This window comes from Brugia malayi, assembly GCF_000002995.4.
Source record: "Brugia malayi strain FR3 genome assembly, contig: Bm_v4_Chr3_scaffold_001, whole genome shotgun sequence".
In the NCBI taxonomy this organism is placed as follows: domain Eukaryota; kingdom Metazoa; phylum Nematoda; class Chromadorea; order Rhabditida; family Onchocercidae; genus Brugia; species Brugia malayi.
The window spans coordinates 8,727,080-8,751,026 of NW_025062477.1; the positions used below are offsets into that span (position 1 = coordinate 8,727,080).

Consider the following 23,947-nt stretch of genomic DNA (forward strand, 5'->3'; position numbering starts at 1 on the left):
ATGCCATCACTAATTACCACAAGATTAGAAATAATATATGTGGCCAATAGTCAGATATGAAGTATGAGTTGGTAAGAATGTGACATATGAAGTAGGGTGTACAAGAAGCAATCTTTATAACTACATCACGGATATCATGAATGGAGCTAATAAGCTGGAGAACAGTGAAAACAAGTAAACATGTATCGAATAGTAGGGGTAGATGTAACGCATGATAATTCTATCTTACATATATCTAATCCACACCATAAAAAATTAGTGATAAGATAGACCTCTTGCATGCACATACACTGAACTGAGAGATGTAGACGACTTCATCTTTATTGCTTTGTCCTTCATTTTGTTATTCTTTACAGTTTTCATTTACAGCAAAATGCTTGCAATATATATACAAAATACAACATAATAAATGTGCGACCTGCCGAATCTATGAAAAAGCCAGTTCATTTCTACCTTTTATAACATTTGTCTCATACACGATCCACATATACAAATATTCAGTCTTACTGTCTTGTTGATTCATCTTCTAATAATTCCATTTGCTTCTCGTGTATTGCATCATGGATCACCTTTTGTAATTTTACGTACTCCAGTTAATTCATGCTGCCTATCTTACGTAGTGGATAAATCAACCAATACCTGAAGCATGACCAAACTAAAACTGAAGGCGCAGTAGCAATTTATCATCAGTTTCTCTCATTTTGACTTTTTAAAGTAATTAGTTACTCGTAGATTGTATTAAACAATAAATTACAAAATAAAGAAAATGTTTTAGAAATCTATACTAGGAAATATGGCACACTCTAGGGATTGATGTTGGATTTTGCAAATGCTCTCCAATAATTCAGATTTAAAATATATACAAAGGAATTATTACTGAAGCAATTTTATAACTTTCTTAAGTTGTTCAGCTCGGAATTCTCGGCAAAAAAAATCGACATAACTTACATCCTTCGTAGCAAGTACTGTCGATTCTACTGACTCCCCATCAACAGTGTTCGAAGTTGAAATTATGCCTTTCCTTGTCCTATACCGTCCATCAACAGTGTTCCTTCCGGAAACAATAGTTAAATTTCCGGCAGTTCTTTTCCCAAGAAATGACTCTTGGCAAACAAAGGCTGCATCATTTATTTCATCATATACTGAAGTATTCGCTTCCGAATATAAAGAACTGCTACTGCTCAATCGATCAAGAAACATCATGGCCGAAAAATATTTCCATCGTGGCTAAATCAGTTTTCCCGAAGTATCTACTTTTACCTTCTTCCGAAGCTTAAAATATGAATCTTCCAAAATTTTCCATTGTTTCTCAATATCATGACTTGAATATACGCGAAGATTTAGAGATAAAAAAAAATATTAAAGAGCTGTGGAAGCACCTACAGCATGTAATGCAACACAGACTATAGCGGAATATGCGACGACTGATTGTTAGCACCTCGCATCACCATCACTCACCCAGCCTGTCACGACAAAAATGAAACAATCGACTTTAACAGTACTTTGATTCCTTAGTGTCCAAAAGCTTCTCTTCCAAAACATTTGTATATATCCTTTATATGCATCTCCTCATCGCAAATATTTCCCTATTACTGCATTGGTTCTACTCTTACAACACCAAATTCTTGATTAAGATGATACCTTTTAATATCTCGATGTATAAAAACCAATTTACCTGTAACTGTAACATTACTATCAATCAAGGCCAATCGGATTCTTCATAAAAACTAGGAAGTTATTGACTTTTTTACTTTACCAAGCTAATAAGCTACTCGATAACCAGCTTATACATTCTGTATGGAATTTTCATACACTGAACAACACGGTAAATTTTTAAAACAGTGATAATATATGGATTTCTAGAAACGATCAAGAACTACGAACTGCTATTTCAATCCAGTTTTTTATTTAACATCTGATAAGAAAGGAACTGTGTTATCTGATTGATAAAAATAATCACAACATCACAGTAAATGATTCGAAAACAGAACAGTAAGTGCTTCGAAACAGATTTAAAATTCAGCTAACGAACTAAATGAAACGAGAGAAATTATTTCCCATTTTGTAAGAGTACTATAGACGATCAAATATCTGAATGGAGACAAAAGATAATCATACTTCATAAAACCACTGATTCGATGCCATTTTGATGAGTCCAACGATCAGTTGTAAATTTGCAGGTGTTTCACATTCATCCCCTATCTGTTAGGAATTTTTTGTTAGCATTTCTAGTCCCTTAATTTATATTATCAATTCACAATAGCCAGATATTTTAATAAGCAAGAGAACTTACGCAGCACAAAAAAAAAGCTTTTTAAATTGATAAAGTATCGATCGGAAATTCAATTCACGAACATTCCACACTTTCCTGATAAACTTTTATGAAACAGAGCACTAATAAGACATCTTACACTTTGCAAACTTATCAGATTTTGCACTAAACATCACCGACCACTTACCTATCGTAAAATTAATGAAAATTTTGCAAAATTATCCCCAACATCCATTTTCAGTTATCGATTTTGAGCATCGATCGCAGTATTTCTCTTCTTTAGGTCTAACGTTCCTTCTGCAACGTTTACAAAATTCTCGTTCGCAAGCCACCGAATGAATTATGATTTGTTTACTGGTATTATCACATTCCATTCGAACCATAGAAACACCAAGAATTTCCACTAGCTGCGAGTAATACGAACATGATTCTATTTGTAGTGGATACAGTTTCTGGAGGATGAGATCGGGCCCTCTTATCAAAATTCCCTAAAAATAAGTAAAATTACTGGAACTGATAAAATTATTTTACCGGAATTCCAATCTCTTTATATTGCATAAAGAGATATGCAACACTCTGCTCATTAGCTGATTTATTCACGGATTTCTGAAAACTTATGAACTGCATACCAATCTAGATAGATCCTTTTGTCCATACTGTTTCAACATTTCAGTTCGAATGTTGAGAGCAGGATCCATGACGGAATATAATTCATCTATATTTGAATCACCGGAGTAGTAAAATTGATTGCATTCCATGAAAATGGAAACAATATTTCAAAAAAAAAAAAAAATTAAAGTTCGATTTAACCGAAATTTGCTTCCAGTCGAAGACTTCAATCATCTACTGAAAAGAAATCGCTAGATAAAAAACATCTTTTTTTACCTCAGAGCAACAGCAGCATCCTTAATGCTTGGATGATGCATGAAAAACTCCGCCACCAAATGAGGCAATATAGGAGCAAGAAGTGCTGCTAAGTTCAGTCCAATTTTTGCCAATGTTGACTGAGCATTCTGTCTTTCAGCAAGCAATCCACAGTACAGCCTATTTTTTACACTATTCTGAAATCCAAATATCAAAAAAAAAAAAAAAAAAACAATTCTTCTTAATTTAAAACTACTTAAAGTACAGTAGATCATATTAAATATACCATTTAGGAGATCCCGGTTTTTAATTTACAATGGTGAAACAGTTTGTTTGCATTAATGCAAAGACACTGGTTATTAATAAGCTACATTTACTTAACCGGACGACTATGATCCAAGTATGAAGAGAAAGAGACGGCAGCAAATCATAATTTCTTCAATATAATTTAGTACAAAAATACAAAAAATACTGCTTACAATATAAGGAGAATTGAGCGGATGCTGCAAGAACTGCATATATTCGTTAACCATTAGGGGAAAACGATATTCGCTCCAGTTTTTGAGACATCGCTGTGTAAATTTTGCTAATTCTTGTAAAATATACTGAAAAAATTCTTTAATTTATCTATTCAGATCAGCGATAAACCAGACAAAATAATTTTTGAATAAATTTAAATGCAACAAGAACAAAGCAGTCCTTTCAAATCGGTCAAATAAATTTAATATACTGGATGATAAAAAGAATAAGAATGACAAAATAATATAAGCAGTTTTCCTTCTCTGTAACTGTAAGTTACATTCATCCATATTATTAAAAATTTCTCTGAACTGTAAGGCCTGCTCACCCTATCAATATAAAATTTCTCATCACAGCAAATGACTCCTTTATAACCATAGACTGCACCAAGCAGAAACCAGAACGAAGCACGCAACTGTGTATAGTTTCGTCTAACTTCTTCCATAACTGAAGAGCCTATTCGTGCTTTATCGCCTTCGCAACCAAACTGTGCAACCCAAAGACGAAGACCGTCGACGCCATGAGGTTCGTCTTTCAATGAACCATCTGTAATCTGCTCACGAAATCAAAAAAAAAATTACTGCAATTTTAGAACCTCCAGTTCAAATTCTATCAGTTCAGTAACTTTTAACCAAATTTTCATTCGCATACTTCTCAATAAGACTACACAATGAAAATCGGACACCTTTTACAAAACTGCATTAAAAATGTCTAAAACTATAAAATATATATTTGTGGATTCCTATGTATTACGTCGAGTAATTTATGAAAATGGAGTTATGTCGTAATGAACATTTCTTTCCCTTCCAGATATTTCACAGTTTTCTTTTGGAGAATGGAAAACAAACCAGTTCAGGACTGACTACATTTCCTAAAGATTTGGACATTTTTTGTTCGTTTTCGTCCACTGCAAAGGCATGAACATAGATGCACTTATATGGCAATTTTTTCTGAAATAAAAGCAGTTGCTAATAAGAAAGTGAAACTTATAAAATTAAAAATTTTATATATTTCCAAGCAACAAATCCAGTTGATATGATAAAAGTAATCGTGCAGCATAAACTAATACAAAAGTGATCCACTTATCCACTAAACATAATACTGTTGGCTCTGGCATTCGTAAATGCATTTCTGCTCAACTAGGTTTGTGATATCGGCCTACTAATTTGAATGAGGCATACAAACTACTTGAAGCATATTACAACCAACATTCAAAGCAAATGAAGTTAACGTAAGTGACTGGAACCACCCTCGAAACTGGTCAACGCCCTCCAGAATCAGATCCACAGGTTCTGTCCTTTGACGTGCTGATGCCCATGCAACACCGCTATCCATCCACACATCTAGTATATCGCACGACTTTTCCAATTTTTCTTCTGCTCTAATTCCATATTTATTCATTAACTGCAATTTTTTCAGTGCTTAAATGAACTGAGAAGTTAAGCCCCCGGTTTTTCGATTTACGGCATTTTATTTATATCCTTCAATTCAAACAAAGCATTCATTTTTTTTCTTCAAAATAAATTGAAAAACAATTACGAAATGAGAGAACCAAAGTATCCCCAATTAATGAACAAATAACTAAACAATAAACTTGATAAATAATACTTTTGTAGGAAGTAATTCATTCGCCGTACATTCCCACCAAATATCAGTGCCGTATTTTTCGATGCTTTCTGCCACAGCATTGCTGATATCCTCACCCACAACAACACTACCGTCCTCCCTATAAAATGCAGGAATCGGTGTGCCCCAGCATCGTTGTCGTGAAATGCACCAAGCAATCCGATTTTTTAGTTGCGTTAACAGAGCTTCTGTTTTATCTTTAAAAAAAAAAAAAAAAAAAAGGTAATATATGAAAGATCGTATTACAAAGAATTATTAAACACGAAAAAAAAAAAAAAAGAAAAAAACACTAAGCTAAACAAACATAATCTATCGATTTGCACAACATTCATTAAAAAGAACTACCTGAATGAGGACTTCCTATAGGCAGTGCTTCGATCTTTATTTTTCTAGCTGCTTCAACACCAACCTGCGAAACATCAATAAACCACTGTTTACTACTTCGTATAATCACTGGCTAAAATTGTGCGCTAATTTTATGCATTCAGCAAACATTACTACAGATTGCAATCTCATTCCATAAAAAAGCTTTTATAACTCCACTCCAAATTTCAGGACTGTTTTGACCATTGATTAATTGGAAACCGCAACCACTTAATTTGCTATGAAATCCTCACTAATAGTTTTTTTATAGAATTATATGACACCTGCTTTGTTCTCCAGTCATAAGGGTATCGATGCTTGTACTGATGTGTGTAGATAATGTTTTTCCTGAACATTTTCAGTACGAGATCGTTTCCTTCGTTCAAAACATTTTTACCCTCTAAATCATGACCGAGATCCCTTGTATAGCATCCCCATTCATCCACAAAGCAACGCACTCTTTCACCAAGTTTCAATGCTACCTAAAAGAGAATGTTGGACAAACAAGAATTATAGTAAAACAGTAAACTTTCCATAATCTTCTTACTTGAAAAATGAAAAGTTTTCTAAATTTCTAAAATAATATTCACAAATAATTGAAAGGATTTACTTTAAAATCATCTAAGCCATGTGCATAACTTAGGTGTACAAGACCAGTTCCAACAGCAGTAGTTACATGGCTCGCCTCTATAAATGGCTGTGCTAAATCACTGAACATTGCACTTCGGTATACAAGTCCTTCCAGTTCAATACCAACAAAAGTGAGTAATATCCTAGTCACGATTTTTGTTTCCTTCTCAAAATTGCTAATAAGATCCTTAGCCAAAATATATAAATGACGGGTTGGGCGCCTGCAAAATTATTTGTGGATTACAATTAAATAACTAATCAGCTAGTAAAGTCATTCAATTATCTAAATGCTCAGTTAAAGTTTTGATCCTCCTTGCATTAAGCCCATGTAAGTTTGAACCGATAGTGGCCATCAGCAAGCAATTCCACCACTGTATAAATCGCATCTTTTTTATAAGCAACTGCATTGTTCATTGGTAATGTCCACGGAGTTGTTGTCCAAACTAATGCATAGAGTTTTGTTGGTCGTTCCTCTTCCTTACATTTAGAAAGGATGAATCCAGAATTTATTATCTGTAAGCATTTTTACTCAGCTTCTTAGGGGAAGATCAATTTGAAACTAATTTGATGAAAGATAACTAACTAGAGTTAAAATTGCTATAGCAATAGTAACAGTTAAGGGCTTAAAAATATTACAAACTACCGCAAATCGATAAAAAGCAGCCGTGCTGCTGTGGTCCATATAATCCAATTCTGATTCAGCTAAAGCTGTAAATGAACTCGGAGACCTGAAAATATGAAAATTTCCAAAACAAGACTGCTATTTCCACTTCATTCCTATCTAAAACCTGTCTAAAAAATATGCCTTAGTACCCTTTTTTAAATCCTCTATAGCACTGAACTGACCAAAAAACTTAAAGAGAATACAAAAAACAATTATTATATAAAATAATAGTACTATAAAACACAGTGAGCGGAGCTTATTTTTAAGCCATATTTATTTAAACAAACAAACAAACAAAAAACAAACATTCCAAAACAGAACTGTTGAAAAAGGCAGTACTTTATTAGCCACTTAATAAACGCAAATTTAAATGAGGGGAAATGTCTTGCGGAGTGTATCATATTTGCTTGTTTTCTTGCTTCTCCATTATTTTAATTGATGATTAAAATTCTCCATAATTTAAGTGAATTTTTTCATGTTATTTAAACTTAAAAAAATTGTGGATGCAATGAAAAGCTCATATTATTTTGTAAAAACAAGTACAAGCTCACCAATAAACCGGCATAAATGTTTGATAAATCATCTTCAGCTTATACAATTCACCGAAAAGCCTGAGTTCTTTCGCAACATATTTCTTATCCATAGTGTGGTAGGGATTTGTCCAATCAGCTGTGACTGCCCATCTCTTAAATGAATTCTCTTGTGACGCAATTGAATGCAGTGCTATCTGCCGAGCTGCTTTTCGCGTTTCAACGAGCGAAGTGTCCTTAACCTTAAGCATCGAATTTCTTAGCTGAAGAGAAAAAAGAAATAAGGCTTGTTAATTTCTTAAAAGAAATAAGATATTTTAAAATACTCCAACACAAAACTAGTAAAATAAATGAGCAACTCACTATAAAATCTTATATACCATTTTATAAAAGAACACAATGTAATAACTTTTTGCTGATTGTCTCTTGCTATTTTTAATTCAATTGGAAGTCCATGACAATCCCATCCTGGACGAAATAAAACACGTTTCCCACTGTAAACTTGACTACGAACAACAAAATCCTTTAAAATTTTATTGATAGCATGTCCAACATGCACGTCACCATTTGCGTAGGGTGGACCATCCAAAAGTTCAAATCTAAAATTCAATAAATTACTCATGAACAAACTAAAAGAAAGCAGAACTTAAAAACAGCAATTCAAAACAACTGCATTTTGCACTGAAAGTATTCATAATTCATAAACTAACATTGGAAATGACTGCCTGGTTGATTCGTTCAACTGCCAATTATAAAATTCTTCAAATTTTGCTAAACATGCCAATTCTGAATCCAGCCTGGCTCTTTCACGAGATTTTATGAATTTCTTGAACGAAGTTTTAGGCAAGAAGATACAATTGGCACGTACACTTTTAGAACAAAATCGCCGGAACTGTATTTGAGAAAACATTTTCCAAAAGATATGATTTTTTGATAAAATCTGAGAATTTTTACGAACTAAATTCTTTCACATTAGTTATGTTGGCAAGCTTGTTATTTCAGTATATAAAGGCAAGCTTGTTATTTCAGTATATAAAGTGAGCTTATTTTGTCAAATAGTAATATAAATGCCTTTAACTGGCTACAATAAACAAATAAGTGAGCGAATAAACAAATACGTACTGACTCCACATTCTATTGTAAATTTAGAACTCAAGTGACTGAAAAAAAATCGACTTGGAACATCCGGTTAGGTTACATTGCGAGTAATATTAATCCTACCGTATTTTCCTTTATTTCGCGTCATCTTCATTCTTTCTTTTTCCCCAGTTTTTCATCTTTCTTAACTTACTTTAATGTGATAAGTATTCATTGAATTTTTCCACAATGCACCGCACATGATCTATGTCGAAATGATCTAGACCCAATGAAAACAGGAAATCACACCGTTTATTGTGTTCAACTAATGTTTTCACAAAGCGATTCAAAAGAAGATCGAAATCACCCTGAAAAAACTAAACTGCACGAATCTGAAATGTTAAGGATAAATAAAAACAACTCAAATGAAAAATGGATGTTACTAAAATGAAACGAAGAGAGATCGAAAATAAAAATCTCAACATCTAAGATTAACAAAGTAAGTGAATATTTTAAAATTACTGTTTTGTTAGAACGTAAGGCATAACTTACATGTACAATTTGCTCAATGATTAATGTGCTTAACATGCTTAATCAAATTAATAATCGATCTGAGTAATTACCTACTTTGCTCAAAAGTGATTGGTATGCAGCAATTCTGCTACCAGCAATAGATGTACTACTTTGAGTAATAATATTACCAGTGGTGCCCCTAGAAGGACTTTCGTGTCGTAATCAATATTATGCGTCGGTTGAAGTCTAGAAGTAATGACTGCTTCAGGAAAGATTACCTGAAAATTTTCAGACAGCTCTTAACAAAGTAAGTTAATATTTTAAAATTAATGTTTTGTTAGAACGTAAGGCATAACTTACATGTACAATTTGCCCAATCTTTTCGATATCAGAAATAATAACAACGTTAACGTTGGCGAGCTGAACTATATTGAAATGTGTTTTGCTGCCATTATAATCAAACGATAAGTCAGCGACTGATGGTAATTGTGGGCTCTCCAGCATCAAATTTGAATAACTCGTGAGATTTTGTATATAAAGTTCAATGTCTCACTTAACATTATACTTATTAAATGTAGGGAGGCTTGGTAATCCTATTAAATTGTTATTCCAGCTGTTTCATAGATAGATGAAACTGCTAAAGATAGCACGGATTCCCTCCATTTGCGCCAGTCCTACAGTTCTACAAAAATAAATTCGCAATTTCGCATTTCTACAAACCATCAGAACTTCTAAAAATACGAAGTGACTAATATCAAATAGCAAAATACCGCTATAAAAAATAGCAAAATGCCGTTATAAAAAATAGCAAAATACCATAACCATTACTATAAAACATAAAAAATAAAAATACATCGATAGTTCGGAGGACGATATCCTACCAACAAAAACTTCCATAATAGTTCAGACAAAAGGTATTATTAAAAAGCACAGTGTTATAAAATCTTGAAAATATTGATTCATCAAATATAGGACCTTCAGAACATAGTTATACCATATATCTTACAATGTAAAAAACGAATAAATACAAAAATCACCCATATGAATATAAATCACCGTCGATAAATAAAACATACAAACATGCATGGTCTTTTAAAAAAAAATGATAAATATGCAATACGCAATGTTAATGTCAATATTATAAAATCAAGAAAATTCCATGACTGATCTTCAAATACCCAAACAGACAATTTGATTAATATGTTAATCAAATTTTTAATTCTAAATCTGATATAATTTTGTACGTTCAAGAAATAAGAAACTTTTACAATTGATAAGTAATGACTTTCACTTGAGAAAGTTCTGACATCTGCAAAATATATTTTAATAAAACAAACACTGCATTAGTATGAATAGAGTAAAAATATTCGTGACAGCGAAGATTAAGAACAACATTAATAAGTAGAAGCTTTCCAAAATTAAAAGCATATATCAACCTTCAATCTACACTCATGCTTTTGCAATCAACAACAATTATTTCTCAGCTAATGAAGACAGTATCGAATAAGATGAAAGCAATGCTGAAATGTTCCATTAATAAGTGAACAGCAGAAATTATCAATCAAGAAACGACTTTCAAGTGATTTTTCCATAAAATTCAATAACACATTTGTATTCACTTTTTCAGTTGTGCTAAAATCGTCTTCAGCTGGGAGATCCTTTGTTCCAAAGCACCAGGTTGTGCGCTTAGTATCGGATGTGACCTGCACAGCGACACTTTTTATCACAGTATTAATTTTGTAACAAATCTTGAATTTTTTTAGAAAGTTGGTAAGCTTCAAACATATGAGGATTACCTTAGAGCAAGTGCAAGAAGATAGGTGTATTCCAGATGTGAAAATATTGCTCCCCGTTCAAGAATTAAAGCCAACAATTGATCAGGATCGTGGTTAAGCAATTCGAAAAAAATTCTCGCTCTTTCTAGCTCGCTTTCACGATGTCCTGTCAACTGACTTAACCTCTGCTGTACTGCAAAAATATTTCGACAGACACGTTTCTTTCCATTCTCGTTCAATTTTTGCATATGTTGACTGAAAATTCCTATTCTTATCAAGATTATGATGACATCTTTAATATTCATTCCATGTATTTTTCAATACCAAGCAGAAATCCGAATATGTTGCTTTCAGAATTCACTGTAAGGACTGGGTGGAATACTTTTAAGAGATTAAATTCCAACACAGAAATTTATTACCTGGAATGAATAAAAATAGAAGCTGAAAGATGTCCTAAGCCGTCAAAGAGATATTTCATTTTATGTGGCGGAAGATTCGTGCTTAGTACTTGATGAAAATGGCCCATGTCGCGCCCAAAATCAATTACCTGCAACTATGTACAACTTGAAAAATTTTCTATATGTAAAGACAATTTTTTGTCAGTTTATGCGATATCATTGATAAAAAAAAAGCAAAACATGAGATGAAACAAGCACTGAGGAATGATAAAGACAAAAATATTTGATTTCCTACATGTTTTTCAATAACGAACATTACCTCATTATCGAGCTCATCATGAGGCAATGATGGCCTTACTCGAGCCAGTGGTAACAAATGGAAAAAGCAATGTACACGAAGCTCAAGGTGAATTATTAATAAACAAGTATCAGCTTTTGCATCCAAATCGGTTAATCTGGAATCTAGTGCAGCAGCAATATGTTCTTCCTTAAAATTATTTAAAAGTCAATTAATTCAAGGAAGTAATTTTTTTCTAATTGAATCAATTATACTATAAGAATTATATCAAATTTTCTTTGAATGCTGTGCAGTATTCGTTCAGTCTTTTTCATATGAAGTTGCAACATAAAAATAAATAGCTTGATGTATTAAAAAATATACAGTTTGATGAAGCATTAATGCTTTAAAAAAATAAAAAATCTGTCAAAAAAACCATACCACCGTTACAGTCCTATTTTGAAGTTTAAAAACAAATATGTATGCATATTCTTTTAAAAACAAGTATATATACATATTTTTCCAAACATAATATTCAAAGACCTTAATATCTGTCTAAGAACATAAAATGTTGCTATCATCGGTAAATTATAAACTAAGACATTCTTACCGACTGGTGAACAATGCCATTTTCATCTACTCTTTGTAATTGTACAACGCATTTACGCATTGCCTTACGAGATGATTCCTGAAGCTTTTCGATAAGAGAACGCATGCTTCTACAAAACCATTTCAATGATTCATGTATACATGCCAGAGAACGAATTACTTCAATATCCGTTATCAGTTCATCACGAACAAGTTGTTTTGCTGTTCCCAGATTACCTAAGATACAAGCTTAGCAATTAACACTGAATGACGATCAAAAACAAACTTTTTTTTTTTACTTAAATCATCGATGTTCTTATACGCCCTTGAGTTATAGAGAGAAAATAGGAAAGTTTACCTATGAGAATTTCAGATTCTCTTTCATTTCGGTAACATACATCACTTTCCGATTCACTTGAAGGTGAAAATGCGGAAGGCGTATTCCCCGAGGAAGTTGAAGCATCTTCATAACAGTTCACCATGAACCAGTTTGGCAAACTCTTTAAAAGACGTGATATGTCTTCGTCCACTGCCCATGCTGCGCTTATTTTACGCTTTTCTTTGAATCCATCTTCATAGCTCATATTGGAAACCTAAACACCATTACCAACCATGTAAAACTCTCTTTTGCTCTATCGTACAAATAAGTTTGCAAAACCAAAGCCAGAACTTGAACAGAACTTATCAAGTAAAAAAAGTGATAAAGTTCAAGCTGTTAGAAAGTAAGTTGCTGATAAACCCGAAGATCTTAATAATACGCAATATGAAAAACTGAAATACTTTTGGAGAATATTTTGAGTGAGTTACATAGCAGTATTACAAAATGTTTTAATTCGAAATGCGTTATCATGTCAAACTATAAAGTGGAAATATCACAGAAAAGAAAATTTTTTATACATAAAAAGGGTAACATCTTACCACCGAATCCTTTCCCTCTGAAGTAGGTTTCCAGGAAGTTACAACTTTTTCATATATATTATTAGCGCTATTCGAAAACTCATCGATAACAAGTAACCACAATACTGATAATCTTTCTGTATATTTATCCATGGCAAGGATCAATTTTCCGATTTGGTCACAGATTGAATAAACATTCCAACAACTTCCCAAAATTCTCTGAAAGCAAAAAATGAATTCATGAAGCACAGAAGAATCTACTCGAAAATCAGAACATATATAAATTAACTTATAATGAAAAATTCATTGGAAATGCATATAAAGTTAAAAACTTGCCGGATTAGGATAATGCATAAGAACACGCCAGGCATCCTGTTCATTGAGTGCCTGCTCGGTAAGAGCTTCAAGCTTGCACTTGAATTGGTCGATGAAGACATTAACAATGAATGAGTCTAAGTAAGAACGCAAACGACAGGGTTTACCGTTCATTTCAGCTTCGCGTTCGTTGCAGAAACGTTCAAGTTGTGGATAAAGAGCGATAATGTTCCACGGTGATGAAGGGCATATCAGAGACTTAAGTTGGAAGATGAAAAATTGGGTTTACAGAAATGATTACTGGAACAAAAAATACAAAAATTCAACTGTCATTTTGTAATTTTGTTTTTGCAGTTTTTAAAAAAAACTACTTCCATAATCATAGAAATAAAGCCAAACCTGCTTAAAAGTTTGTCTAGACTGAGCAGTAAGTGCGCAAGCAGAAGCGTCAAATCTGAACAAGATAAGTTTTTCTGCAGTTGATGTATTCGATTTCTGCATAACTAAACTAGACGTATTGCCATTATCTGCGATATACTTGTCTACTAGATCTTCGATTATAGCCTGCGTTGTTTCCCAAAAATTTTCGGACAAGGATATCATTTCTTCGTCCTCGCCCAAATCGGTTTGGTCGTTTTGCCGAAGTTTTTTAAGTTCAGCATCCATTACAATATGTGCTTCATAGCTACTACGAAACTGATTTAGCACCTGTACAAACAGCCTGCATGATGGTACAGCGAAAATTACTTCATGTGGAGGAAGGTATATCTTGAATAAGTGTGGAAAATTAAAACAGCAAACACACAACTAAAAATCATGAACCCGAAACGTAAAGATACTGAATATCGTATTTAATTCAACCTAATGCAGTTAACTGTTTCACTAAAAACCTTCAATCTCCCAAATTTTCCGGTTACTATAATACAACAAAAACCAAATAATCTTTAGGGTTTCATCTGCAAAAGCGATATTTTGTCAAAATTCACATGTAACAACGGAAAACAATACCAATTGCATAAACTGAGCCAAATTTTGTTCATCTCCTTTTTGATTACCATCAAACGCAACACATACTACATTTTCCGACGTATGTATCAGACGGTTAAATACTGCCGGAGAACCATGTAAAAAGCGTCGAAGTGTTGTTGATAGTCTGCCGAACACACATAATGCATGAATGTCCTCAGCACAACGAGCAGCTATGGAATATGTGCTATTCATGGTAAAATTTTCCTTTACATTAAGCTGAGACATAATTCCAACGCAATCCGCCGATTCCGCAACTTTATTTTCTGGCAGCGATTTGATTATTTCAACAAGCTTAAAATTAACAATATATGCAAGTTCCAGGAATTTAATGACGTCACTTTCGAGAAGAAATAATGGCATGGAAATGAATTAGGTAATGAAATCTATAACTGATTTAGAGAGACGCAAATAGAAGCCAAGCGAATTATTTTTAATATTTTTAAATATTATCTGCTGCCATAAAAAATTGTAAAGTTCATTTTCTTGATATTATATCAATAGATTCTAAATTGATCACTATATGCAGAGCAGTTCTTAACAAGTAAATTTTTGAGATTCAGATTCAAGCAGGATTATAAGCACTATTCCGTCTCGAAATGTTATACAGAGCACTCGAAAACAATCCATGAATTGTAGACATTGCTAGGATCAGAAATGTTGACCAAAATCACTTCTGCACCAGATGTTAAAACTTACATGGTTTTCGAACGGCCAAATGATTAAATGATTTGTAATGTCATTAACAATCCGTTCTATAAGTTTCTAAAAAAGCGACACAAGTTTATAACAAACAAGAAAAACAAAAAGAGAATAGATTAAAAAAAAAAAAAAAACAAATTTTCAAGCACTAACTAGACGGAAAAGTATTTCTTGTTAAAACAAATTTACAGTCTGCGAAGTGTAAAAATATGTCCTAATAAATTTTCACCAAAATTGTTCATCGACTTCAATTATCATAAACTTCAACTTACTTTGGATAGATCAAGCAACTGTGAGCGCAATTGATTCAATCCATCGATGTTTGAAAATGGACCATTGAACAAAAGATCTGAACATCTAGGACTCATAATACAAAAACAATCAGTTGTTTCTGAAATAATTAAGCATAATGAAAAACAACCTGCTTCGTTTAAGGAATTCGCAGCTAAATGATAATTTGAAGTGGCCATAGCAGCTTCAACTTCATTTCCTAAACGATTCAGTCCTTCTCTGTAAAGAAAAAAATCATCTGAAATACTATAATGATCAGCAAATTTTTCAATCACAAAACTGCATACTTCCTATGATTCTACCGAGAAAGATGCGCAGCATTCCCAGATAAATTTTCCTGCCACTCATCCGCTAATATAATTAAGTGAACTACCTGTCTCTTATTATATCAAATATTGCATTGACGACTCATCCCCCTTTGTTGTTAACCAAATTTCTTTCTCATTTCCATAATTTCAAAGTTCCTGTATACAATTTCAACTATCATCTAAACGAGAAAATCACAATACATTTGAGCCAGAATTGTGCTGACATGTTTTTGCTGAGCATTTTCCATCCAAAGTCTTTTTAAGTCATCCCGTCTACATTGCAGCAGAGAACGACATGTCAGCAAACTACTACGTATACTGTGTACTTTTTCACGGCAAGCTGGAAAAAAGATAAGACAAGCGTATCGTGAAGACAATTTTAAAGAATATTTATTTATAAAACTGCTAGCGTGGTCCTATTAAAACGACAATGGTTTAAACTTCAAAGGAAACCGACCGGTAATTCGAGTGGAAACATTTCTGAATGACTCCAAACAAGTTCCCACATCGTTCTCATGTTCTAAAGATTTTTATCTTTTGATCAACCCTTACATCTTTATAAAATTCAATGAATCACTGAGCTGCGATTTCGTCATGAACCATACTGAAAAAGTTGAACACTATCCTACGAATCTTTTTGAATATTGAAATTAAAATAAAATGAGAAATATTTGTCACGTAGTAAATTCAAATTCATTTTCTTAGTGCTTACCAAGAACCAGGTCATCTATTTCTTTTGAAGTTTCAGTAAATCCAGCTTCCAAACGCCTACGATCCAATTCCTTCTGTTCTGCCGAGGAATTACTTGTCAATGTTCGAATCATGTTCAACAGTAAAGCACTCTGTCAAAAAAATCAGATAGCATTATTTCATATGCTACAGTAATTGTGTTTTTTAAATATCTAACATTTCTCAGAACATGCCACAAGTGGGGTATAAATTATTTAAAAAAAACCATCACATGCTTAAAATATTACCAGTTATATTTTGACAACCTTATCGACACTCTATTTCTATTCATCTTATACGGTTGCTTCAGAAGGCAAAAAACATAAAAGTAGCAACTGACAAATAGTGAGTAACTGTTATGCTTGATTTTCAAGTGATAATACAAATTTTATATTGCAAGAAACTGGAGACCCTCTGCTATTACTAGCTAAATATAATACTCAAATGCAGAAGAGAAAACGAAAATTACTATATTCAGCTAACAATAGCACAAGTTCTCTGCAATATAAAAATAGAAAAAAAAAAGGAAAAATATAAAATAAAAAAGACAAGAAAAAATTGAAAGAACTGAATTTTTTTATTTCTTGGATCATAAAAGATAAAAAGGAAACATTTCTATCTTTTACTACTTCACAACAGCAGTAGCACATGACAACTTATTGTCTCGACAACGAGAATGTACAAAGTAGAGGCGTATAACGCAAATGACAAAATTATTCGGTTATAAAAAATTTTATAATGTTTTACAAGATCATTCTTTGATATTCAAACAAAAATTCGACAGTGATACAAATTACTAGGTATCCACATCAACCATGAAAATAAGCAAACTAGTACGTGCTTCTCTACTGTTGAAGCTATTAAACTAATCTGTCACATACTTCCCGGGAAGACACTCTTAGACATGCATTATCTAACTAAAATAAGTTACCGCGTTGTCCTGGAGAGATCCGCTATGTTTTATTCGTCTCGGTCTGTCGTCTGACATCTTCACAGCCTGCAAAAGACCAGATTAACTGCACAGACAACATCCCTCCTTTCACGTAACACCTAACGAGCACGAAAGGTCAAACTGAATGAACAGGTTCCAAAAACACCGCTGGCAAGTTTTCCTGTCGAGATCACTTGCTGTAGCCAATAAAATTGAAAGAAGGAATGTATCAGCGTGGTGTCGGTTGCCATCAATCAATCAATCATGTTGGGTTGGGTGGAGTGGCAGGCGGGCAGACAGTTCCCTTCTCTATCTCTTTGGGAGGAGAGTGGAGAGGAAAGGGAGAAATACGGAGGGTTCAGGGTGCCACATCAAATTCTGGGGAGAGCAGGCGGGGAGAGGGCTCGGGAGGGATTACGGGGGACAGGGTGTAAAGAGGAAGGAAGGGATCCTCCCTGACTAACCATGGGAAACATCGTCATTACTGATATAGACAGATCTCTCGGCATGGACAAATGAGGAAGAAGCAGGCGAGACCCGCGAAGCGAATTGCCGGTGGAGTGTTTCCGGAAGATGTCTCAGCAGGGGAATCCCAAGAGGGGCTTTCTCCGGTATGGCACTCTCCGTCATCCTCTCCTCCTCATAGCAGAGCAACCTCAACAATGGAAGAACCGGACTACTTACCCGGAAATCCTTTTTGTGTTTCTACCATGCAGGGTGCAGTAGTTCACGGTGATGCACCTCCTTTGAAAGTCCCTAAGTATGAACTGGATGACTTTCAGAGATACTGTCATGTCGGGGAGTGCACGCGATTTTCCAAATCGCAGTTTGCTCATTGTGAATTCCTCAGTGGACTCAGCTCCGGCATTTCTGCAAGCTCTTCAGTTCCCGTCACTTCAGATGTCAGTGATTACCACAAGTCCTTCCTTTCTGTGTTCACCGGGAGTAGAAATTCTGTTGACAGTCCCTCTGCAAGTGTTTCCGGAGTCGACGGATACACTTCATCAGTGGATTCGGAATCTCCGCTGAAACGTTTGGAACGGTGTGTACGTGCAAACAGTGAAGCTGCAAACAGTCCAACTTTTGAGATTTACAGAAGCAGTAGACTCTCCATGTCAACAGGATATGCCTTGACACATTCACGCAGCAATTCTATGAAATTGCCTTTTGAATACGGTAAATTTACTTTTTAATATTGCATTATAACTCTGAATTTTGTGTTCTGGCACTATGGAGGAGATGAATCCAAAACCATTCCCAGAATAGAAATCATCTTACTGAATAAATTTGAACATTATTTATTGTAATATTTCAGCATACTTATTCCGTATTTTAAATTTACATTTAAAAATATACCTAAAGACTGGTTGAAATTGCGTCATCAGAGTTTTTTTTTGATTCACTGCGTTTCATTTCTTAGATATGGTTGACAGATGTTTTTAACAACGCGATATGACTAATAATTTGCTGACAATTTTTTAAATCAGATGAATAAATGCATTCTAAAACTGTTTTGAGAACGACATGCAGTAAGTGGTTTAAACAAGCAGGCTGTATTCTGTAGTAGATGCTGCATAGATTCTGAAAGCTGATGTGATAATTTCAGATTCAACGCAGACATCAGCAGCAGATGCTCTAGGTGAATTGTCGCAAATGGTACATCGAATTGGTGCGACAAAATTACCGATGCCTAATAAATGTGTTCCTAACAGCATCACCAGTAATATTTTCACATGTCTAAGATGTGCTCAACGATTTAATACGCTTGATGAGTTAGTGCTGCATATCAGTACAACAAAACATTTCACGTGCGGAGCAACCAAGAATCATAATGCTATGTGAGTTTTTTGGTAATTTCACCTAAATTTTTTGTCGTCTTTTCCTAGTTCATTGCCGTCGTGGGATCAAAATTTAACTGTAGAGTAATTTCAACCGAGCAAATGCTTAACTTAGAGGTGGAAAATAAAATGTTGCAATATTGTATTGTAATTCTATTTACTTCCTATGGTATGCCGTTGTGAGCGGAAGATCCAAATTTTTTATTTCAGTTTGAAATTTGTGATTTTATAAACTTCATATTATAGTTAGTACAAATATTTCAGCTGCGTGTGTATACAGATTTTGTCAGAAATTTAAATAGATTTCTCTTTAAATTTTAATCAAACTTATAGGTAAAATAAAGAGGAATAAATGATGTAATAAATTTATTTCGTCAATATGTTTGTACTAACCATATAAGAAATTTGTGAAACCAAAGTTTATGAAATGTCAGAACTTTTTGATGATGAATACTCTCAGAGCTTCTTGAAGTGGACTTCATTATCTAGTTAATAAACTATTTCATTCGGTTTGGTTGAGTATTAAGCTACTAGATTTTGGATAAAGTGCATATCTCTTATTTATAAATCCGAAAACCATATATCATGTATTAGGGAATAAGCAACTGAAAGCCTGTTTTTAGAGCACCGTGGGAAAGGGATCGAGCAGCAACAAATTTCGGGAAGCAAGTGGCTTCATCGAATTTTATAGCATCGTTATTTTATGAACAGAAATGTGTTGAAGTGGGTTTTGCTTTGAATAATTCCGTGATTCTCACGTTTTTCAAACAAATATCAACGAGTTATAATGAATTGATTGCAAGCACATAAAAACAAAAGAAAAGATAAGAAATGTGAGGATGATGTAGAATTTACTGGTTTTCATTTGTTTTTAAAAGTTCGTTCAATTCTTGAATTGCAAATTTGCAGGTACCACGGAATCTGTCACAAAAAAACATCGACAGTAGTTTTTGAACGGGTTTCTTTAATGTTGAACAGTTTGTTATATTTACTGCGAACTTAATAAATTTTCAAAATTTACTGGACCGGATTAAAATTGTATTGTTGATGAAAAATTGTGTTAATGATTTATAAACGCGTTAAAAATGTTTTGATTAACGAATGTGAAGCAAATCGGTTTGCTTTTATGGCTTTTAATTTAATCTCTTCTGAAAGATAAAGTGGAATTTGGTCTTCTTATCAGTATAGGAGCCCTGTTTAAGCTAAGGATAATCTGTAGAATGAAAGATTTTTATATTGCTAATAATTATTTAATTATTACTTTGGCATACTATGAATAAATACTTGTTGCGATTTAAGTATTCTCAATTTATTCCGATCTCTGTAATCCTAGGGTTTGCATAGACCTGTTCTTCGATACTTGTGAATTTCCAAAGCAAATGAACAAGCTATAATGCCTGCTTCCTTTTCAATCTGTCTCCCATTCTTTGACAGTTCTCTTCCAATTCTTTGTGCCTCTAGTACGGATCTGTGTAGTTTTTTAAATTAAGAGAAGTTTCGGAGCCACGATACAGGAGGAGGGTGAATTATCCTGATATAAGTATATTGAAATGCCTGTAAATGAAAAATTCTTCATAGCTTGTACTGTTTTTTATTCTTGTATGTCATTCGCTAATTATTGAAAAGATATGCAAATTTGTCAGCATAGACGTGAGTGCGTTGTGTGGTTATTGATTTTTCTAAGTTGTTTTGATTTACGGATTTATTAATTTCTGCACGGTTCGATTTCTAGCCAAAGATTGCTTTTATTTGATATACTATTTTCCATTGTTAATATTTCTTATGAACTGTTATAATGTTTGAAACAGTTGCAGAAGAAGCTATGAATGGTTTAATCGCAGAGATCATCGTTCGTTACATTTTAGATGTTATTAGAAAAGACTTCATGCCCAATGGTGTTAGGAATTGCCCACACTGCGCTGCTTTTGCAGTTCGGGCTATTTTTTATACTTCATGAATAATTCCCGTAGAGAGACCTTTTTTCGTAGCCCACTGATTACTTTGCTTCCTGGATATGTGTCTTGGTTTATACATAATACATGTCTGTCTCATACCTGGTACTGCATGACGTCATATTTTACTTATTTAATAAATGAGCTGATCATATCGCAGTCCATCAGATGCTTCTTACAATTACAGGAAAACTAAATTTTAGAAAGTCTCCGAACAATACTTTTAAACGATATTTTTTTAGACCCTTTTCCTCAAATTAGTGCCTTTGTTAACTTTCATTCCAGTGCTGTGGTATGCTGTAAAGTGAAGCGAAGGCTATGTTAATGTAATTTTAAATGATTCATTCTCGACTCATTTTCCTTGCAGCTTCCTTTATAAAAAAAGGAACCGTTGAAGATTTTCATATCCTTTGATGCTACTACGTATAAAGCGTTAATGATTAACTTGTTGAGTATTGATTTCCGTTTATTCTCATGTGTTGGACACTTCCCGGAAAGATTGTGACCGACTTTGATGACAAAATCCGCTGCTGTAGTTACTTTTGATCTTGCTGCTATATGATTTGTTTTGCTAGTGAAACATTCCATTTCTATCTCTCGGACGAGCGGGACGCGAATAGTGTGGCACATGATGTTAATTTTCCGAACAATGATCACTCATTCGTTAACGAGTTTAATTTGAGAATCCTCAAACAGTCTGGCAACTAAGATAGCTTAACAGTCCCTTTTCTTCTGAAGAAGGTTCAAGTGCTAATTCTCCAATCACATTAAATTCTACCTGCTATTCATATCTCATGCAATATATAGAGTAACCTATTTTTGAAATTTCACTTAACTTTTTATTTTCATAGCCATGTAATTTAAGTCGGGCTTTCTGGAAGTAGTTCAAAAGTGATTCAAAGATATTTCGAGAAACTTCAGTGAACAGTAAAAGTGAAAACACTAAATTTGGCGAAAAAGTAGGGGAATATATTGTTATTCATTATTAAAAAAAAAGATGTGGAAAGCTAAAGATGATTAAAAGTGCAGAATATTTTAGAAAATATATTTAAAACTTATTTGCTTTCTATTTCTTTATCTGGGAGATATTAGCAGTTTACTATTTTCCTAAACTCTTTAAATAAAAAGTTTAGTATTAACAAGTAAATTAATAAATTATTTTTTTAAGTGTAGTCCGGATGCAACCCATTACACTTAACGTTAAGCAGCCTCTAGTCAAGCTTTCTTTTACTACATTGAATATTCTTCAAAGTAAGATATGGGGTTGCAAAAAAGCTACTTTCGTATATATACATTTACGTGTGCATGCATTCCGGTTCAAATAGTGCGTAAACATAAAACGGAAAGAGAAGAGAGACAGAAATGGATAACTCTATCTATTTGCACATGATAATATTCATTTAACTAGTTGCTAACTGGCTTAGCTTCGGTATATCTCCGTGTATCCGTCCTATTCGCTTCGATCCCAAAAGCTTTCTTCTGGAGGCAAAAATCGCTGCACAATACTAGGAAGTTGTTCTTTGCTAACAACTCTATTTGAATTTTTTTCTGATTGCTTGGTTCCATTAGTGAGGTGGGAACTGAAAATATATTATTTCTTCTTCTCTATAATTGTCATAGCACTATACTCAATGTTACCATTATTACTACTGCTCATTGGTGTCCAATCAACGGAAAGTTTTTTTTCTCTCTCATCCTCGAGTGGCTTCTCACTAATATTTACAACTCATTTGCGCATTTCGACTTCTAATGTTCGAAACAATTTTCATTCGAAAATTATCTACTGAATGTTATATCTCCAATGTAATTTGATACAATTTAGTTTAGTTCATTTATATTCTCTTTTACCCTTTTCCATTGGATTTTGAGCTTATTCTTCTTTCTTGCTACGAACCTTAATATTATAAGCCTATTAATTTAAGTGGTTATCAAAATTAGTAATATATTCAATAGAATATTCAAAATTAAATTTAGAGATTTCGAAATATAACTTCCGCTGCTTTTATTAGGATTTTTCTGAATCTTAATTAAGTTCAAACGAGATATTTGAGGAAAATTATGCGCAACGAGTTATTATTTTTTTTTCTAATCCTGTCGCGGATTTTAACATCGCGAAACACTAAACAAATGTTAACAATGCTTAATATAGCAATCCATTGATTGAGTTCATCATAATGATTTAATTGACTTTTGATCTTATATCAATTCATATACTATGAGCATCTATCATGTAATGTCTATTGCAACTCATAGTAGCCATTTATCATAATGTCTAGACAAACCATTGTACTCTCTTTCGTGATATCCATTCAATTCATCGTGATATCCATTTTTAAACCTATTGTTAAAGTTACTTACTATCATCCTTTGTACAAAACTGTCTAATTACAAACCGCTCCCACATTTTAACACATATAATGTAAGATAACTGCTATATAAGGATCACCCTTGTTAAAAGATTTAGTATATGTGTAATTTATCGCTAAGGACCGACGATTCGAATTTCAATTGTTCTCTATCAACGTTTTGTCCTATTATTTCTGCTAATAAAGAACTTGGATTATATTTCTGTTACCTCACGCATTTACATTTACATTCAACCAATCTCCCTGCGATCAAACACCTCTCCCAATATTATTAATTAAACAAATCAAAACCTTCCAAGATAAATTCTCTTCTATTCCTTAACATGTCACAGGAGTTTGAAAGTGACCATTGGTGTATTTAATTACGCTTAACATTTAATTTATTTTGATATTAGCTACTCTTATAAACTGTTAATGCATAAAAATAGCTGAAATTTCATGAATTATTTGCATTTGGTTGGTGTTTTTGATATATGTAATTTCCATTTAAACACAA

At 33.4% G+C, this 23,947-nt stretch overlaps 4 protein-coding genes across 10 annotated transcripts; 1 reads left to right on the forward strand and 3 right to left on the reverse strand.

Moving 5' to 3' along the window:
* Positions 1-612: 612 nt before the first annotated feature.
* Positions 613-1,203, reverse strand: Bm7262 (Uncharacterized protein; the record flags this gene model as incomplete). Its single annotated transcript, XM_001901276.2, has 2 exons — positions 613-639; positions 949-1,203. 2 exons carry the CDS (start codon positions 1,201-1,203, stop codon positions 613-615), a joined length of 282 nt encoding a protein of 93 aa, XP_001901311.2.
* Positions 1,204-2,750: 1,547 nt separating this feature from the next.
* Bma-iars-2 (Uncharacterized protein) lies at positions 2,751-9,562 on the reverse strand (the record flags this gene model as incomplete). Of its 4 annotated transcripts, none has more annotated exons than XM_043080496.1 (18): positions 2,751-2,760; positions 3,158-3,333; positions 3,616-3,741; positions 3,984-4,208; positions 4,504-4,605; positions 4,865-5,059; positions 5,264-5,478; positions 5,627-5,738; positions 5,929-6,126; positions 6,255-6,495; positions 6,615-6,787; positions 6,918-7,002; positions 7,490-7,710; positions 7,878-8,067; positions 8,179-8,360; positions 8,806-8,913; positions 9,247-9,336; positions 9,419-9,562. In XM_043080496.1, the coding sequence occupies 18 exons, from the start codon at positions 9,560-9,562 to the stop codon at positions 2,751-2,753; spliced, it is 2,793 nt and encodes a 930-aa protein (XP_042936430.1). The 4 variants fall into 4 exon arrangements, with proteins under 4 accessions (XP_042936430.1, XP_042936429.1, XP_042936431.1 ...); XM_043080495.1 differs by having other exon boundaries at positions 7,490-7,731; XM_043080497.1 differs by lacking the exons at positions 9,247-9,336; positions 9,419-9,562 and having other exon boundaries at positions 8,760-8,807.
* A 1,111-nt stretch (positions 9,563-10,673) lies between these two features.
* Bma-sec-8 (Uncharacterized protein) lies at positions 10,674-17,352 on the reverse strand (the record flags this gene model as incomplete). Of its 4 annotated transcripts, XM_043080499.1 has the most annotated exons (17): positions 10,674-10,761; positions 10,855-11,088; positions 11,253-11,380; positions 11,551-11,718; positions 12,119-12,333; positions 12,455-12,689; positions 13,015-13,212; positions 13,330-13,566; positions 13,708-14,016; positions 14,317-14,628; positions 15,034-15,099; positions 15,309-15,385; positions 15,458-15,546; positions 15,837-15,975; positions 16,093-16,155; positions 16,348-16,477; positions 17,296-17,352. In XM_043080499.1, 17 exons carry the CDS (start codon positions 17,350-17,352, stop codon positions 10,674-10,676), a joined length of 2,745 nt encoding a protein of 914 aa, XP_042936433.1. The 4 variants fall into 4 exon arrangements, with proteins under 4 accessions (XP_042936433.1, XP_042936434.1, XP_042936435.1 ...); XM_043080500.1 differs by lacking the exon at positions 17,296-17,352 and having other exon boundaries at positions 16,348-16,459; XM_043080501.1 differs by lacking the exons at positions 15,034-15,099; positions 15,309-15,385; positions 15,458-15,546; ... (2 more) ...; positions 16,348-16,477; positions 17,296-17,352 and having other exon boundaries at positions 14,317-14,562.
* A 1,055-nt stretch (positions 17,353-18,407) lies between these two features.
* On the forward strand, positions 18,408-20,087 carry Bm12914 (Uncharacterized protein; the record flags this gene model as incomplete). The annotated part of the gene is made up of 4 exons (XM_001901281.2): positions 18,408-18,471; positions 18,902-19,133; positions 19,757-19,856; positions 20,043-20,087. The coding sequence occupies 4 exons, from the start codon at positions 18,408-18,410 to the stop codon at positions 20,085-20,087; spliced, it is 441 nt and encodes a 146-aa protein (XP_001901316.2).
* Positions 20,088-23,947: the final 3,860 nt, after the last annotated feature.